General features: G+C 43.8%; 1 protein-coding gene across 1 annotated transcript in view; it reads right to left on the bottom strand.

The window, feature by feature from the left end:
• Nucleotides 1–202: 202 nt before the first annotated feature.
• The window catches only part of GUCY2C (guanylate cyclase 2C), a gene marked incomplete at both ends in the record, with an annotated part of 728,187 nt that continues 712,104 nt past the window's right edge, over nt 203–16,285 (bottom strand). Inside the window, one exon of the mRNA XM_082266300.1 lies at nt 203–377. Coding sequence (XP_082122426.1) covers nt 203–377 — 175 coding nt within the window. The remainder of the gene's footprint in view (nt 378–16,285) is intronic.

Below are 16,285 nucleotides of genomic sequence, written 5' to 3'. Positions count from 1 at the left end.
ATGTGACTCCCATACTCTCCTCCCCATGCCAAATTTCCCTGATACCACAAGCACAGGTTATTTTTACTCTTACTATAAAAAAAAAAAAAAGAGTCCCATATTCATTTACAGAAGCTAAAAAGTATTGCATTAAGGTAATACATTTAGGTGGTTTAATTAGGATTTAACATTTCAGGATTTGTGTAGTTGAATGTAGACCTTTCTACAGATAAGTGCTGGGTCGGCCACTTGTGGATATTTGAAGATATTCCAAAGTACCACTTCGGTAACTTGCCACGCGAGTTAGCGGTCTGTCACTGAACCCTTCTGCTTCTCTTGTTTTCAAAGAATCTTTTATCATATCTGAAAAATCAGACTGAAGACGCTGTTGATTTTCCCTATATAAAATATGAAGAAAGGAAGAAATAAGGAAAGGTATATAAATTAACGGAAACACTCTAACAGAAAATGTGTAGTATATTTTGAAAAAAATATATATATATATATATATATTTTTTAAATATGAGAACTGTACCAACCAGGCAACCCCACAACATCTGCAAATCATATATATACTCAGGGTAAACTGGTCATATACTCAGGGTAAACTGGTCAATCTAATAAGGCCAGAGATCAAAATAGTGAAGTCCCATCAAAATAAGTACATCACAACACAAATATTTATTAGAACTCTTGATATCAATGCTTTCACCTTAAAGCCCACCCCCAGCTGTATGGATAGGCACATATTTTTTTTTGGTTTACAAACTTTTTAATTTGAGTAAAAATTGTGGTACAGAGAAGTACAGCACATTGGTCGAAACATACTGGGCAGGGTATATCCGAGATACATTAGGATGCACATAACAAAAAAGGGTACATATGGCAAGAACAAATAATAATAAATGGAAAATTAAAAGAAGATAAATTTACATAGAGGAACAAGCTATGACACGGGTCGAATATAAACTGCAAAAATAAACACTGCTCAAAAAAATTAAAGGAACACTTTGAAAACACATCAGATCTCAAATGGGAAAAAAATCATGCTGGATATATCTACTGATATGAACTGGGTAATGTGTTAGGAATGGAAGGATGCCATATCATTTGATGGAAAAGAAATCTATCAAACTACAGAGGGCTGAATTCAAAGACACCCTGAAAATCAAAGTGAAAAAATGATCAAGCAGGCTAGTACATTTTCCTGAAATTTAATTGCAGCAACTCAAAATTCTATGTTCTATTGGTTGAGCCAGATGGACTTGTGTCTTTTTTTTTATCCTTACGAACTATGAAAAATGGTAGTCAGTAGTTTGGCCCTCACATGCTTGTATGCATGCCTGACAATGTCGGGGTATACTCCTAACAGATTCAGGACCGCCCGCCGCACATTTACTGCGGCAGGCTGGCCCTCCTGCGTGAACCAACGTAGCCCTACATCGGTCGCGCACTTGGTGCTGGGGGGGCGAGCACCCCCACTAGGCAGCGGGGATGCCGATGCATGGGGCTGGCGGCCGCAACGATCGCTCCCTGCTGAGAGAGAACGGTCAGCTGTTGTAAACACAGCTGACTGTTCTTCTCTCTGAATTGATCACAGAGCGCCTGTGATCCTACTATATAGGATCACATGTCTCTATGGTCATTTCACAAGCCCCTCCCCCCCACAGTTAGTAAACACTCCCCTAGGCTCACATTTAACCCTTTGATCACCCACTAGGTTAACCCATTCCCTGTCAATGTCATTATTACTGTAACAGTGCATATTTTTAGCACTGATTACTGTAGTAATGTCACTGGTCCCCCCAAAAGGGTCAAAAATGTCAATTAAGGGTCCGATCTGTCCGAAGCAATGTCGCAGTCCCGCTAAAAATCGCAGGTCGCCGCCATTTACTAGTAAAAAAATAAATAAAAATGACATAAATCTGCCCTAGTATGTAGACCCAATATCTTTTGTGAAAATCAATCAAAATACACAATATGTAGCAGAATACAAATTGGCCTAAATGGATGAAAACATTTTTTTATTTTTTGGGGGGAATGTTCTATAGCAGATGTGAAAAATATCGCTCTTTTTTGTTTATAGCGCAAAAAAAAAAAAAATTGCACAGGTGATCAAATACCACCTAAAGAAAGCTCTATTTGTGGGAAAAAAATACATAAATTTTATATTGGTACAGTGTCACACAACCGTGCAATTTTCCGTTAAAGTAACGCAATGCCGAATGGCAAAGAATGGCCTGGTCATTAAGGGGGCAAAGTCTTCCGGTCTACAAGTGGTAATGAGACGACAGATGGTGTCCTGGGGTATTTCCTCCCAGATCTGAACAAGGGCATCACTGAGTTTCTGAACAGACTTAGGTGGAACCTGGCGGCGTTGGATGGACTGAAACATAATGTCCCAAAGGTGTTCTATTGGATTTAGGCTAGGCGAGCGTGGGGGTCATTCAATGGTATCAATCCCTTTATCCTTCAGGAACTGGTTGCATACTCTCGCCACATGAGGCCGGGCAATGTCATGCACCAGGAGGAAGGTAGGACCCACCGCACCAGCGTAGGATCTGACAACGATCAAAGGATTTTATCCCGATATTTAATGGCAGTCAGGATGCCATTGTCTAGCCTGCAGAGGTCTGTGTGTCCCTCCATGGGTCAGTGATGGTCTGGGGAGATATATCCACCACCAAACCAGTAATGCTGAATGATGTTACAGGCAGCATAACATTCTCCAAGGCTTCCCCAGACTTTTTTACGTCTGTCACATGTGCTCAGGGTAAACCTGCTCTCATCTGTGAAAAGCACAGAGCCCAGTGGCATACCTGCCAATTCTGGTGTTCAATGGCAAATGCCAATCGAGCTCCACAGTGCTGAACAGTGAGCACAGGGCCCACTAGAGGATGTCAAGCCCTCAGGCTCCCCTCATAAATTCTGTTTCTGATTGTTTGGTCAGAGACATTCATACCAGTTGCCTGCTGTGGAGGTCATTTTGTAGGGCTCTGGCAATGCTCATCCTGTTCCTCCTTGCACAAGGACTGTGCTGGGAGACACAGCAAACCTTCTGGCAATGGCACATATTGATGTGCCATCATGGAGGAGTTGGACTGCCTCTATATGGTCAAGGTATCGCCTCATGCTACCAGGAGTGACACTGACCCTAGCCAAATGCAAAACTACTGAAAAACAGTCAGAAAAGATGAGATGGGAAAAAAATGTCAGTGGCCTTTACCTGTAAACCATACCTGTTTTGGAGGTTGTCTCATTGTTGCCCATCTAGTGCACCTGTTGTTAATCATTTTCAGCTGCTTTGGTGTTTATGACATTAAGAACCCCCTCTGCTACATAACTGACCAGATCAATATCCCAGGAGTTTTACTGACTTTGATGCTATACTCTAAATCAAAAGTGTTCCTTTAATTGTTTTGAGCAGTGTATATGCTTTTTTAACCACTTGCACCAGCTGAACCTGCGATCTGTGCCTGTGTCACATAGTCCCCTCCCCCCACACACGTTAGTAAGCACCAGGCATACCTTAACCCCTTGATCACCAATAAAAGTTAACTCCTTCCCTGCCAGTGTCATTTTTACAGTAACAGTGCATATTTATAGCACTGATTACTGTAGTAATGTCACTGGTACCCCCAAAAGTGTCAAAAATGTCAGTCAAGGGTCCGATCTGTCTGCCGCAATGTCGCAGTCCTGCAAAAAAATCGCAGATCGCCGCCACAGTTAAAAAAAAAACCATAAAAATGACATAAATTTCTCGTAGTTAGTAGCTGCGATAACTTTTGTGCAAACGAATCAAAATACGCTTATTGCGATTTTTTTTTTTTTACCAAACATATGTAGCAGAAAACAAATTGGCCTAAAATGTTAAAAAAATTTTGTTTTTTACATTTTTTTTTGGGGGGGGGGGGGGGGGAAATTTCATATAGGAAAATGTGAAAAATATTGTTATTTTTTCAAAATTGTCGCTCTTTTTTTGTTTATAGCGCAAAAAGTAAAAATACCACCAAAAGAAAGCTATATTTGTGGGGGAAAAAAGGACGTCAATTTAATTTGGGTACAGCGTCGCACGACTTCGCAATTGTCCGTTAAATTAACACAGTGCCGAATCGCAAAATATGGCCTGATCAGGAATGGGGTAAAATCTTCCGGCCTTAAAGCGGTTAAAAATACGCTCATTGAGAATTTTTTTGTCAAAGACATGTAGCTAAATACATTTTGGCCTAAATATATGACAAAAATTTAATATATTGGATATTTTTTAACTGTCAAAGTAGAAAAATATTGTTATTTTTTCAAAATTGTCGCATTTTTTTATTAATATCGCAAAAAATAGAAATCGCAGAGATGATCAAATACCACCAAAAGAAAGCTCTGTTTGTGGGAAAAAAGGACGTAAATTTCGTTTCGGTACGGCATTGCATGACCGCGCAATTGTCAGTTAAAGTCGCACAGTGCCGAATCGCAAAAAGTGGCTCAGACGTAAGACAGCAAAATCCTCCGGTGGTAAAGTGGTTAAAAGCTATCTACTGAGCTGGCCAGAACCATCTCTTGAGAGAGTCTTGTCCACATTTTCACAGCTCTTACTGTGAAAAAAGCTTTCTGTATTGTGAGATGAAATTTCTTTTTCACCAGACGTCAAGTGAGCCCCCTTGTCCTCTGTGATGACCTTAAAGTGAATAACTGTGTTGCATATGATGTATTTTTATGTATATAATATACATAGAGATATATATATTCTTGTGACTTTCTCATACTCACACTCAAGGGGTGTTTGTTCAGCAGGTTTTCTGCAAGTGGACACTTGTCAAACAGATATCCTGGAATGCTTACACAAGATGTCCTCTCTGCGTTCATCGTTTATACAGGTGTTCTGGTCAACTATAAATCTAGTTTGACCTTTTGACATGGTTAACCTATGGCATGTCTGATACAACAGAGCCATCTAGTGCCTAAGTTTGAGAATGTTACTATAACTGACATCAGTGTAAAAAGGCAGAAAAAGATATGGCCAGGTGGGATTGTCTTCTCAAAACTTTACAAATAACAGCCAGGGACAGAAACTGAGAGCAGGACTTTGTAATGACATAACATCAAGGAAGGTCTCTGCCAGAACCTAAAGACGATTTTCGCCCAAGCTCCTGCAATCGCCTGGGGTCCCCATTGCCAAGGAGATCGTGAAGTTTCTATAAGCGGAGCTAAGTAACCTCTTTGTGTATTCTTATTGTATACAGACAATCTTTTTTTCTAGGAAGTAGGTAGCATTTTTTCTTGTTATAGGTTTATCTGTCAGGCTTGTGCTGTATTCCTATAATTGTAATTGTATGTACAGTATTTTTTTTAAGTAAAAGCACATTAATACACCACAGAAGTCTGAGCCTTGGTTTTTACTGCAAGAACCTTTAGAAAGACACAAGTAAAACAATAGCGCAACACCAAGTTCACTATGTGGACCACTTATGTATTTATACATGTTGATGTATAATTCTCCTCTTCCTCTAAAAACCCTGATCTCCTCTTCTCAAGAAAGACTAAATTCAGTTTTTCTAATCTTTATTTATAGGTGAGCTCCTCCAATGTCCTGATTCAAATGAAAGGCGAACACCACCTTGGGCAAAAAAACCTGCGTGTGGACGTAGAATCACCCAACCTTGATGAAAAATCAAGAATGGCTCTTTACAAGAAAGAGCTGCTAGTTCCGATGCCCTTCTAGCCAAAGTTATTGCAATCAAAAAGACCAGTTTCTTGGTCAGAATAACCAGGGGAACCTGCCCCATGGGCTCAAAAGTCTTGCCAGCACCAAATTGAAATCCCAAGGACATACAATCAACAATACAGATCTGATCACGGATATAGAAATACAGGGCAACCATAGGTCAATACGTTTCAGTATTAAATACAGTAATAGGAAACACAAGGGTGATATAAGGGCACTGAATTTCAAAAGAGCCAATTTCCCACAACTGCGATTTCCGTTAAAAAATATCAAATGGGATAGAACCCTGGGAACAAAGAACACGGAGGAAAAATGGGAGTGCGTCAAGAGCATACTTAACAAAGGGATTTACCAGTGCATTCCAAAGGGAAATACATTTTAAAGAGCAAAACTAAACCCTGGGTGGCTAAACTCCAACATAAAAATGCATATTAATACTAAAGAAAAGGCCTTCAAAAAATACAAGGCAGAGGGGTCATTGGCAGCATTCAAGCATTACAAAGAGTGCAATAAGAAATGTAAAGGTGAAATCAAGGCGGCTAAAATAGAACACGAGAGACATATAGCGGAAGAGAGTAAAAATAATCCCAAGAAATTCTTTAAGTATATAAACAGTAAGAAAGCGAGCCCAGAACACATTGGCCCCATAAAAGAAGACAAAGGAAATTTGGCCACAGAGGACAGAGAAAAGGCGAAAGTGTTAAATAATTTCTTCTCTTCAGACTTCACAAAAGAATCGGGGGGCTACACTAACCCAGCTTGTAATGTTAAACTAAATAATACACCTCAGGAAGTACCGCCATGGCTAACAGAAGATAGACTTAGAACTAAACTAGAGAAACTTAACATAAATAAATCACCGGGACCGGATGGCTTGCACCGAAGGTTCTTAAAGAGCTCAGCCAGGTGATTGCCAGACCATTATTCTTGATCTTTAAGGATAGTCTACAGATGGGTATGGTGCCAGCAGATTGGAAAAAAGCCAACGTGGTACCAATATTTAAAAAAGGGCGGAAATATATCCCGGGTAACTATAGGCCGGTCAGCCTAACATCAGTAGCCTGCAAGATTTTGGAGGGGTTGTTAAGGGACCACATACAAGACTTTAGTAATGAAAACGGTATTATTAGTAGTAATCACGGATTCATGAAAAATCGTTCTTGCTAAACCAATCTATTAACCTCCTACGATGAAGTGAGCTGCCACCTAGATAATGGTAAACCTGTGGATGTGGTGTATCTGGACTTTGCAAAGGCCTTTGACACCGTTCCCCACAAAACGCTTACTGTACAAACTAAGGAATGTAGGTATGGACCATAGGGTGAGTACCTGGATAGAGAACTTGCTCCAGGGTAGAGTCCAGAGGGTGGTGATAAATGGGGAGTACTCAGATTGGTGGGGTGTGGAAAGTGGGGTCCCCCAAGTTTCTATCCTGGGACCAATCCTGTTTAATTTATTCATAAATGATCTAGAGGAGGGGATAATCTAGTACAATCTCAGTATTTGCAGATGATACTAAACTAAGCATGCCAATATCTTCATATCTTCGATGCAGAGCCAACAGAATACTGGCATGTATAAAAAAGGGGATTCACTCCAGAAATAAAGAGATTATTCTCTCACTCTACAAGACTCTGGTCCGGCCACATCTGGAGTATGCTGTCCAGTTCTGGGCACCGGTCCTCAGGAAGGATGTGCTGGAACTGGAGAGAGTCCAGAGAAGGGCAACAAAAATAATTAGGGGAATGGAGGATATCAGCTATGAGGAAAGACAACAAGCACTGAACTAATTCTCTCTGGAGAAGAGACGATTGAGGGGGGATATGATATCAATGTACAAATACTGTACTGGTGATGACCCTAGCGTAAGGAACAAACTTTTTAGGGAAAGGGAATACAATAAGACACGTGGCCACTCACTAAAACTAGAGGAAAAAAGGTTTAACCTTAAAAAACATAAGGGGTTCTTCACAGTCAGAGCAGAAAGGATGGGGAATTCTCTTCCACAAGCAGTCGTATCAGCAGGGAGCATTGATAGTTTCAAAAAACGATTAGATGGGCACCTTAAAGACCACAACATACAGGGGTATTCAATGTACGGTTAACAGCAAACACACATCATAGGTTGAGGACACAGCCCTCCTTACAGTTTAGCTTCTGCTAGACGGTGACACACTGCTTTACTTATATTACTGCTTTAACCACTTGCCGACCGGTCACGTTGACCGTACTGTGGCAAAGTGACTCGATATCATTCAGCGACGTAGACATACGTCGCTGGACTCCTCCCCTTGTGGGCGGCGCGCGCGGGGGTCGGGCCAGAGAATGAGCGGCGGTGATCATCGCTGCTCTTCCCCAATCGTCGGGGATCGAGTGTGGAAATCTGCCTGCTTGTGTAAACAAAGTGGGCGGATCTCCTAAGTGACAGATGCAGGATTCAGCATAGCTGAACCTGCGATCTGTGCCTGTGTCACACAGTCCCCTCCCCCCACACACGTCAGTAAGGCATACATTAACCCCTTGATCACCAATAAAAGTTAACCTCTTCCCTGCCAGTGTCATTTTTACAGTAACAGTGCATATTTATAGCACTGATTACTGTAGTAATGTCACTGGTACATCCCAAAAATGTCAGTCAAGGGTCCGATCTGTCCGCCGCAATGTCTCAATCCCGCAAAAAAATCGCAGGTCGCCGCCATTACTAGTTAAAAAAAAATAAAAATGACATCAATTTCCCGTAGTTAGTAGCTGCGATAACTTTTGCGCAAACCAATCAAAATACGCTTATTGCGATTTTTTTTTCACCACAAATATGTAGCAGAAAACAAATTGGCCTAAAATGTTAAAAACATTTTTTACATTTTTTGGGGGGGAATTTCATTTAAAAAATGTGAAAAATATTGTTATTTTTTCAAAATTGTCGCTCTTTTTTTGTTTATAGAACAAAAAGTAAAAATCGCACAGGTGATCAAATACCACCAAAAGAAAGCTCTATTTGTGGGGAAAAAAATGACATAAATTTAATTTGGGTACAGCTTTTGCATATTAAAATAATGCAGTGCCGAATCGCAAAATATGGCCTGGTCAGGAATGGGGTAAAATCTTCCGGTCTTAAAGCGGTTAAAAATACGCTCATTGAGAATTTTTATGTCAAAGACATGTAGCTAAATACATTTTGGCCTAAATATATGTAAAAAATTGAATATATTAAATATTTTTTAGCTGTCAAAGTAGAAAAATATTGATATTTATTTTTAATTTTCACATTTTTTTATTAATATTGCAAAAAATAAAAAGTGCAGAGGTGATCAAATACCACCTAAAGAAAGCTCTGTTTGTGGGAAAAAAAGGACGTAAATTTCGTTTGGGTACGGCGTTGCAAGACCACGCAATTGTCAGTTAAATTCGCACAGTGCCGAATCGCAAAAAGTGGCCTGGACATAGGACAGCAAAATCCTCCGATGGTAAAGTGGTTAAAGCATTTGTGAGTAGTGCAATATGTAGGTGGGGCTTTGTGTGAGTGTGGCTTGAGTGTGGATGGGGACACAGGGGGCCCCATGATCTCCTATTGCCTCAGGGGCCCCATGAGTTGTCAGTCCGCCCCTGCCTGCCAGTTCCCTATTCCTGGAATAAAAACTGCTGTCAGGCATGGCACAAACTTCTCTGCCCAGGACAGGATGATATCCACCTCTTTCTTGGGGTGACTGACTTTGTGCCTCCTTGATGGTTGATATAAGCTACAGCCGTGGCATTGTCAGATTGCACCCTGACAGGGTGACTCCAAAGTCTGGGCGTCCAGTATTTCAAAGCCCAACTGACTGCTCGGATTTCCAGAATGTTGATGGGGACTACTGAAGACCATTTCCCCTGGAGAGTGGCTTCCTCCAGAACTGCTCCCCAGCTGGACAGACTGGCATCTGTAGTCACCACTTTCCAAGTTACCGGAAGAAAGGATTTCCCCTTCCCCAGCCACCAATTCAGACTCTGACGTACTCCTGGTACCAGAGACATGGACCAGTCCAGGGACTGAACCCTTCTGGTCCATGCTGACAGAATGTTGTTCTGCAAGGGTCTGGCATGGAATTGAGCACAGGGAATTACCATAAATGCGGACACCATCTTCCCCAATAGCTTCATGCAAAGACGTACAGAAGGATATCTCAGCCTTACTATGGACCTAACCAAATCCTTCAGGTCTGTGTTCACAAGAAAACCCAGATATTCCAGACGCTGGACCTGCTGTAATGCTGACTTTGCAAAGTTCAGTATCCAACCCAGACATTCTAGGAAGTGTAATGTCTGGAGGACATTTCAGCTTAGAGCCGTAGCCAAATCGATCTATTAGTAATAGATCATCCATATATCCTATTACAGGTACCCCTCGGGACCTTAGAATAGCCAATACTGGAGCTAGGATCTTTTTGAACACTCTTGGAGCCATGGCTAAACCGAAGGGCAGGGCCACAAAGTGAAAATGACGGTTTACTACTGCAAAGTGTAGAAACCTTTGATGAGCCTGGAATATAGGCATGTGAAGATATGCACCCTTGATGTCTATGGATGCTAGAAATACATACATAGTTACATAGTAGGTGAGGTTGAATAAAGACAATAGTCCATCCAGTTCAACCTGTGTAGGTGTGTGTGGCTGTAATCATCTCACATACCCCTGAATGTTCTGATCCTTGAGATGTACATCTAATAGTCTTTTGAAAACCACCATACTACCCGCAGAAACCACTTCTTGCGGTAGAGAATTCCACAATCTTGTAGCCCTAACAGTAAAGAACCCCCCGCGTTGCCTGAGGTTAAAACGCTTCTCCTCTAATCGCATTGTGTGCCCCCGAGTCCTCATGCAATCCCTTCGACTGAACAGCTTTTTTTCTAAGCTGAGATCCCCATTGAGATATTTAAAAATTGCTATCATGTCCCCCCTCAGGCGTCTCTTTTCCAGGGAGAATAAATCAAGCGATTGGAGACTCTCTTCATAATCAAGGTCCTCCAATCCCCTAATTAGTTTAGTTGCCCTTCTCTGTACTCTCTCCAGCTCCAACACATCCCTTCTGAGGACTGGCGACCAGAACTGGACAGAATACTACAGATGCGGTTGGACCAGAGTTTTATAAAGTGGAAGGATTATAGTCTTATCTCTGGAAAACATCCCTTTCTTTATGCATGCTAATATTCTGCTAGCCTTGGTAGCCGCCGCTTGACATTGCAAGCTGTTGCCTAGTCTATCATCAACCAAGACTCCCAGATCCTTCTCCATTTTTGATTCCCCCAAGGGTTCCCCTCCTAACGTGTATTGTGCTTTTATGTTTCTAGTCCCCAAGTGCAAAAACTTACAATTCTCCACGTTAAACCTCATTTGCCAAGTCGTTGCCCACTCCGTTATTTTGTCCAGGTCATTCTGTAGGATATCTGCTTCTTGCTGTGCAGTTATTGCCCTGCCTAATTTTGTGTCATCAGCAAAAACTGATATCGAACTACTGATCCCGTCCTCAATGCTGTTTATGAATAAATTGAACAAGGTTGGTCCTAGGACTGAGCCTTGGGGGACCCCGCTTACTACCTCAGACCAGTCTGAGTATGCGCTGTTTATTACCACCCTTTGGATATGCCCTTTTAGCCAGTTCCGTATCCATGAGCAAACCCTGCTGTCGATACCTGCAGACCTTATTTTATAAATTAAGCGCTTGTGGGGAACTGTATCAAACGCCTTAGCGAAATCTAGGTACACCACATCCACTGGTTTGCCCCTATCCAGCTCACAGCTCACCTCCTCGTAGAATGTTAAGAGATTGGTTTGACAAGAACGCCCATTTGTAAACCCGTGCTGGTTACTACTGATGATGCTGTTGTCCTTAGCAAACTCTACGATATAGTCCCTTATCATCCCCTCCAGAAGTTTACATACTACTGATGTCAGACTGACCGGCCTATAATTTCCCGGTATATGCCTCTGACCCTTTTTGAATATCGGAATCACGTTTGCTTTCCTCCACTCCCCTGGTCCATCTCCTGTCCTAATACTGTCCGGAAAGATCAGGAACAGTGGTCTGGATATAACCTTACTGAGTTCCTTGAGTACTCTCGGATGTACGCCATCCGGGCCTGGTGATTTGTTTGTGTTAAGTTTGTCCAGCCTTTCCCTGATTTCACCCTCTGTTAGCCATAGTGGCAAGTCCTGTGTATTACTACTAACCATACAGTCATGGTCAGTGTACCCCTCCGTTTCCTGTGTAAATACTGACGAGAAAAAAGCATTCAGCACGGTTGCTTTTTCAGTGTCCCCCGTAACCAACCTCCCATCATCGTTGATACCTATCCGTGCAGAGAGACTATGACTGAACGAATTGACCCCCATATGGAAAGTACGAACGTTCAGAAACTGGTTTAGAGTAGAGATCGACCGATTATCGGCAAAGCCAATATATCAGGGCCGATATGCACTTTCCCCAATATATCGGAATCGGCCCTTGGATTTACCGATATTGCCGTGATGTAATTGCGTATGTTGCGCCACGCGCCTCCGTGCACTGGGCAGCTTCAGTGGCCTTCTTAGGCCACCTCCCTCAGCCTCGTTACAGTGTGTTTTACCTGCCGTGGCAACACTGAAGTCTGCTCTGCATGCTGTGCACAGTCGGTCGGGACAGTGAGTGATCTTCTAGTTCTATCAAAGACCAGTCACAGACACAGTGCACATTGTGTAACACAGCCGCTGTGGCCAACCACCACCCACAGCTGCCCGGTGCCAGCCAGCCACCCAGTCCCACACACCCACAGGCCTACCAGCCAGCCAGCCAGCCACAGGCCCTGCCTGACTGTACCTGCCAGCCACCCACTGGGCCTGTACCTGCCAGCCACTCACCACACAGGGTACCAGCCAGCCATCTAAGGGTGCTAGCCAGCCAGCCAGCAAAGGGTGCCAGCCAGCCACACACCCACCACAGGGCGCCAGCCAGCCACCAAAGGGTGCCACGCCACCCACCCACCAAGGGGTGCCAGCCAGCCACCCACCATAGGGTGCCAGCCAGCCACTCAGTCACCCACCCACCACAGGGTGACAGCCAGCCAGCCACCCACCACAGGGTGACAGCCAGCCAGCCACCCACCACAGGGTGCCAGACAGCCACCCACCCAACACAGGGTGCCAGACAGCCACCCACCAAAGGGTGCCAGCCACTCACCACAACAGGGTGCCAGCCAGCCATTTTGTTTAAGCCTATATTAGTGTATTTTCAAGTTTCAATGGAGATGGATGGAGATAGAAAAATTAAAAGTGTGGTCTGGGACTATTTCTCTTCTCCATCTCCTGGAAAATCAGCAGCACTGTGCAACACTTGCAAAAACAATGTAAGCATGGGATCAATAACTGCAAAAATACATCTAATCTCTGGGCCCATCTAAGAGTTCTTCATGTTGAATTGTATAGTGCAGGACAGAAAAAACAAAATGTATCACAAGGTAAAACATCACTGTCCCAGGCAACAATAACAAATGTGTTTCAGAAAAAAACAGGTGGCAAAGATCTGATGGAAGATCCCAAATGCTGGACAGAGTAATCACAGAGATGATGGTCACTTATAACCAGCCATTTACAATAGTATCTGACTCTGGATTTAAGCGGTTGGTGCCCATGATTGAGCCAAGGTACACTCTGAAGACTGATAAATTTTATCGAACTGAAATGCTGCAAAAGATTCACCAAAAGGTCATTGACAAAGTAAAGACTATGCTGCAACTAATGCTGGCAACTCACTCTCATTCACGACTGATTGCTGGTCAGGACAAACAGAATCACTAATGAGTCTTACATGCCACTTCATTGACAGAGGATGGACAAGAAGGCATTTGGTGTTGAATACAAAAGTGATGCAAGGATCCCACACTGGGGAATACATTAGAGAAATGTTTCTAGGCATGCTAGAAGAATGGGGAATCACCAAAAACCGAGTGATGCTTGTGCTGCAAGACAGTGGAGCGAACGTGGTTAAAGGTATGAGACTTGCTGAAGTGTCAGACCTCAGTTGCATGGCACACACTCTCCAACTGGTGGTAAATGATGGTCTGTCAAACCAGAAAGAATTGCTTGACATTATTAGCATGCTGAAGAAGTACGCAGGCCATTTCCACCATTCTATTCTTGCCAAGCAGCGACTGAGGTGCATTCAGGAAGACCAGGCTGTTCCAACACAACAGAACCCAACGCTACACAGGTTACAAAGGATGCTGGAGCATAAGCAAGCTCTCACTAAATAAGATGCTTCTTCAATGGGAAGGACCCAACCAGTGCAATCTTAAGAGCCTTATAGGCCCCTGGGCAATGCAGTGCACTGGGGCCCTGCCTACACAATCACCCACGAGAATAAAAATGCAAATTATCGATAAGGCGATATTTATTGGTACCTCCAACAAAATCAGTGTTTAAACATTAACACAACGTTTGGACAATAGAAGGATGTACATGACTGATATAGGATAGCACACAGAGAATGTACATGGCAGGTATGGGATGGCACAGACAGAGGATGTACATGACAGGTATGGGATGGCACAGAGGATGTACAGGACAGATATAGGATGGCACACAGAGGATGTACAGGAAAGATATAGGATGGCACATAGATGATGGCATACAGAGGATGTACATGGCAGGTAAAGGATGGTACAGACAGAGGATGTACATAACAAGTATAGGATGGCACACAGAGGATGTACATGGCAGGTAAAGGATGGCACAGACAGAGGATGTACATGGCAAGTTTAGGATGGCACACAGAGGATGTACATGGCAGGTAAAGGATGGCACAGACAGAGGATGTACATGGCAGGTATAGGATGGCACAGACAGAGGATGTACATGGCAAGTATAGGATGGCACACAGAGGATGTACACGGCAGGTAAAGGATGGCACAGACAGAAGATGTAAATGGCAGGTATAGGATGGCACACAGAGAATGTACATGGCACACAGAGAATGTACATGGCATACAGAGAATGGCACGCATAGGATGTACATGGCACACAGAGGGTGGCACACAGAGGATGTACATGGCACACAGAGGAGGTCACACATAGGATGTACTTGGCACACAGAGGGTGGCACCCAGAGAATGGCACACAGAGAATGTACATGGCACACAGAGGATGGCATACAGAGGATGTACATGGCACACAGAGGATGTACATGGCACACAGAGGATGGCACACAGGAGGTGACACACAGAGTATGTACATGGCACACAGAGGATGGCACACAGATGATGTACATGGCACACAGAAGATGCCACATAGAGGATGTACATGGCACACAGATGATGGCACACAGAGGATATACATGGCACACAGAGGATGGCACACAGGGGATGTACATGGCACACAGAGGATGTACATGGCACACAGAGGATGTACATGGCACACAAAGGATGGCACAGATAGGATGTACATGGCACACAGAGGATGGCACACATAGGGTGTACATGGCACACAGAGGATGGCACACAGAGGATAGCACACAGGGGATGTACATGGCACACAGAGGATGGCACACAGAGGATGGCATACAGAGGATGTACATGGCACACAGAGGATGTACATGGCACACAGAGAATGGCACACATAGGATGTACATGGCACACAGAGGATGGCACACAGAGGATGTACATGGCACACAGAGGATGGCACACACAGGGTGGCACACAGAGGATGTACATGGCACACATAGGATGTACATGGCACACAGAGGATGTACATGGCACACAGAGGATGGCACACACAGGGTGGCACACAGAGTATGTACATGGCACACAGGCTGGCACACATAGGCTGGCACACAGAGGATGTACATGACACACAGAGGATGGCACACAGAGGATGTACATGGCCCACAGAGGATGGCACACAGGATATCACACAGAGGATTGCACACAGAGGATGTAAATGGCACACAGAGGATGTAAATGACACACAGAGGATGTACATGGCACACAGAGGATGGCACACAGAGGATGTACATGGCACACAGGATGGCACACATAGGGTGGCACACAGAGGATGTACATGACACACAGGATGGCACACAGAGGATGTACATGGCACACATGATGGCACACAGACGATGACACACATAGGATGTACATGGCACACAGAGGGTGACACACAGAGGATGACACACATAGGATGGCACACAGAGGATGGCACATAGAGGATGACACACATAGGATGGTACACAGAGGATGACACACAGAGGATGGCACACAGAGGATGGCACACAGATGACACACATAGGAAGGCACACAGAGGATGGCACACAGGGGATGGCACACAGAGGATTATACACATAGGATGGCACACAGAGGATGGCACACAGAGGATTATACACATAGGATGGCACACAGAGGATGACACACATAGGATGGCACACAGAGGATAGAGAGAGAGAAAGGGAGAGAGAAAAATCAAGCAGGCTGCAGCAGTCTGATTACCTTCCACAGCAGCACAGCACATGAAGGGAGGAGGTGGGTGGAGCCATTGTAGGGGCGGAGGAGGACGAGCCGAGGAGGATTCTCTTCCACTTTGCATGC

This window comes from Pelophylax lessonae, assembly GCF_965119305.1.
Source record: "Pelophylax lessonae genome assembly, chromosome: 8".
NCBI classification, from domain to species: Eukaryota; Metazoa; Chordata; class Amphibia; order Anura; family Ranidae; genus Pelophylax; species Pelophylax lessonae.
Note: the sequence above shows the minus strand (reverse complement) of the source record. Positions and strands in the feature narration are given on the sequence as shown.